This window comes from Raphanus sativus, chromosome 2 (assembly GCF_000801105.2).
Source record: "Raphanus sativus cultivar WK10039 chromosome 2, ASM80110v3, whole genome shotgun sequence".
Taxonomy (NCBI): Eukaryota; Viridiplantae; Streptophyta; class Magnoliopsida; order Brassicales; family Brassicaceae; genus Raphanus; species Raphanus sativus.
Genome location: NC_079512.1, coordinates 1,603,375 through 1,607,162, shown reverse-complemented (window position 1 = coordinate 1,607,162; position 3,788 = coordinate 1,603,375). Strand labels below are relative to the sequence as shown.

The 3,788-nt window shown below is 37.2% G+C and overlaps 1 protein-coding gene across 1 annotated transcript; it reads left to right on the top strand.

Moving 5' to 3' along the window:
* The first annotated feature begins 594 nt into the window (after nucleotides 1–594).
* Nucleotides 595–3,546, top strand: LOC108855418 (tubby-like F-box protein 1). Its single transcript, XM_018629232.2, is given in 7 exon segments — nucleotides 595–809; nucleotides 1,438–1,820; nucleotides 2,242–2,329; nucleotides 2,419–2,534; nucleotides 2,536–2,552; nucleotides 2,633–2,771; nucleotides 2,773–3,546. Coding segments are annotated over 6 exon segments (1,341 nt in total). The 5' UTR covers nucleotides 595–809; nucleotides 1,438–1,448; the 3' UTR covers nucleotides 3,382–3,546.
* The last annotated feature ends 242 nt before the right edge of the window (nucleotides 3,547–3,788 follow it).

The window sequence follows — 3,788 nt, the reverse complement described above, 5'->3', positions numbered from 1 at the left end:
GAAGCTTTGTTTTCAATCTTGTTTGGGCTATTCTCTATAGGAGGTTGCGTATCTAGATGGTTTGATCAAGCTTTGTCTCCATCGGTTTGTTTATCCCCAAGATTCTCTTTTAAAGTCTACATGCAAAAAGTTCTTAATTTATTCTGGATTTAGTTGATTGTCCTTTGGTGGTCTAGACGTTGTTTATGCTATGTTTGTCTCTCAAATTATGTTCTTGTTTCATCTTCTTTCCCTCTTGTGGGCTAATGTTTCTGGGATACATGGTTTATCCGTCGGACTGGTTGATGTTTCTGGGGATTTATGTTCAATCCGCCAGACTAGTTGGTGTTCTTATGTTTAATCTCTTGTTGTAATCTTCCAATCTTCTGAATCAATATAATCAATAAGTGTTTTGAAAAAAAAAGAAATTTCCAAGAAATAAGAAGTAGGAGTAGGAGGTCAACGGCTAAAAACAACTTGCTGAATATATATATATATATATGTCTCATAGTCAGTAGATGTACTGTATATTAATATTTAATAATTGATTTTCATATGTTTGTTTCATTAAAATCATCTGTTTATTAAATTATGCACAAGCCAGAAAGTATTCTTCTTAGTCAGTGCAATAAACAGTTTCCTAAACAGTTATTTTATTATAATAAGAGTACTATAAAAATGTTGATAAAAATAAAGAAATAATGAAGATGTGTTCGTGTTCGTGTAGCGGAGATAACGTAGTTGGTTTCTAGAGAGAGACAGAAGCTCTAAAAAAGGGTTTGAAACGAAGAAGACGAGGAGATTAAAACACCAAGAAAGAAAGAAACTTTGTAAGACCCATCTCTTAAACTGTTCTGTTCTCTCTGTTTGTTTCAGCTATAACGTTTACAGATCTATGCTCTGTTTCCTTAGATCTATTTTTTATCTTATGGAAGAGTTTTAATCAAGTACAGTTTGTAGTTCTGTCACTAAAACTGTTTAGGTAAGATCTGGAATCAATTGTCTTTGTTTCTCTATATCTGTAAATCCTCCAAAGTTTCTTCCTTTTGTTTGATTGATTCCAAAGAATATAGTTCAGATATGGTTTATACCACTTGGAATCAGATCTCTGTTTTTTTGTTTGTTTGGGACCATTGTTCTTGGGAGGAGCAGAGACTCTTGTTTCCTTTTGCTTTTTCGTTACTTAAAATTTCGAATATTCCTACATTTGAATCCTATACCAAGTTAAAATTTTGAAAATTAGTTAGTTTCTTTATCTGTCTTTATTACAAAAAAAAAATTAATCAAAAGAATGTTTCTCCAATTTTTTTTTATTTTTCATAAAAGCCTGTAGTGTTCCTGCTTTTGGTCCATCAACAAGAATCTTCTTCTTTAGTTGCTTTATTCGTTTTTTTTTCTTTGTTCATTGCTTTGCTATTAAGTATCATTCACAGTTTGGTTTCTTTTGTTGTGTTTCAGAACCAAAACAAATGTCGTTCCGCAGCATAGTTCGTGACGTGAGAGACAGTATAGGAAGCCTATCAAGGCGTAGATTCGACTTTAAGCTAAGCAGCCTACACAAAGAAGGAGGCAAATCTCGTGGCTCGGTTCAAGACTGTCACGAGGAACTACAACAAGAACAGGCTCTGGTACTTGTTCAAGAAACCCTTTGGGCGAATCTTCCTCCTGAGCTGTTGCATGATGTGATCAAAAGGCTGGAAGAGAGCGAAAGCGCCTGGCCTGCTCGTAGACACGTGGTTGCTTGTGCTTCTGTCTGCAGGTCATGGAGAGATATGTGCAAAGAGATTGTTCAAAGGCCTGAGCTCTCCGGCAAAATCACGTTCCCTGTTTCCCTCAAACAGGTAATGGATCTTGATTCCTTGGGCCGGTCCTGAGCATCATAGACTAGTGAAGCATTGGCTTATAACTACTAAAATCTTAGAAATATATACATATATATAAGCCTCTAAATTTTGTAATAGACTAGTAGTCTCATCAGGGCAGGTTTTGAGCAGACTAGTGAAAGCATTAGCTAATAACCACTAAAATAATAGAAATTTATATATATACATATATATATATATATATATATATATATATATATAACCACTAAAATAATATAATTATTTTACGTGTATATATATATATATTAACACAAATTTGTAAAAAAATTTATTTATATGAACCTTTATTTAATTGTCTATAAACTCGAAAATCTCAGGACCGGCCTCAGATATGTTTTGTTTTGGTTAGTATAATCTTTTTTGATCTTTCTTGATATAGCCTGGACCAAGAGATGCAACAATGCAATGCTTTATCAAAAGGGATAAGTCTAACCTCACTTACCATCTATACCTTTGTCTCAGTCCTGGTAAAAGCTTCGTCTCTTCTCTTTACTTTAACTCAAATTTTTGTGTTATACTTTTGACTTATGTTTGGTGTGTCTTAACTATTTTTTAGCTCTGTTGGTTGAGAATGGAAAGTTTCTTCTTTCGGCGAAACGCACAAGAAGAAGCACTTACACCGAGTACGTGATCTCCATGCACGCAGAGACCATTTCGAGATCAAACAACACCTAACATTGGCAAGATTAGGTAAAAACTATATGAAGCCGCCAAAGTTACTTGACTCTCAAGTCTTAATCAATCATCTCCTCCTCCTATCTTTGTTGCAGGTCTAACTTTCTTGGCACAAAGTTCATCATATACGACACACAGCCTCCATACAACAAACCCTCTCAGCCTCTCCAGCCACCACTAGGCCTTAGCCGCAGGTTTTACTCAAAGAGAGTGTCTCCCAAAGTCCCTAGCGGCGGGCAGCTACAAGATTGCGCAAGTGTCTTACGAGCTGAACGTTCTCGGCACTCGAGGTCCGAGGAGAATGCACTGTGCTATGCACTCGATCCCCGCTTCTTCCCTAGCGGAAGGCGGAACGGTCCCTGGACAGCCGGAGATCATCGTCCCACGCTCTCTTCTTGATGAGTCTTTCCGTAGCATTACATCAACCTCGTCGAGAAAGTTCACTAGCGACTACTCAACCGAGTTTAACAGCGCGCGGTTCTCCGACATCCTAGAGGGAGGAGAAGCGGTGTTTGGAGAAGGAAAAGAGCGGGTTTCGCCGCCCCTTGTGCTTAAAAACAAGCCACCAAGGTGGCATGAACAGCTTCAGTGCTGGTGTCTGAACTTCAGGGGACGTGTGACGGTCGCGTCGGTTAAGAACTTTCAGCTGATTGCAGCAAACCAACCACAGCCTCAGCCTCAGACTCAGACGTCAGGGCAGAGCGATGGTCCAGACAAGATCATATTGCAGTTTGGGAAAGTGGGAAAGGACATGTTCACTATGGATTTTAGGTATCCGCTCTCTGCGTTTCAGGCCTTTGCTATATGTTTGAGCAGTTTTGATACTAAACTCGCTTGTGAATGAGATATAGTAAAAAAGGAAAAAGCTGCTTTGTATGTAATATGTCACATAATGTATTTTCTTGTAATGGTTTAGGAGATTCTCTTCTTGTGGTGTTTTTACTTTCACCAGAGATCTCTGTATTATGAAAAGTAGAATATAATATGATATATTATTATGTTGCTAACATTTTAATATGAGAATACAAGACACATATATATATCGCTAACATTAACATAATATTAGGAATAAATAATGCTAACTTTCCTAAATTCTTAATGTAAATATCTTAAGAATATCTTGAGATTAACTTGATCTTCAAGTCTTTTCTTTTAGTTTTGAGGGTTTTTATGGGTCGGGCTTCACAATCTTGGTCCGTAAGATACACATTTTCCGGCCCGACGTATCTCTAATATTCCCCCGCATGACAA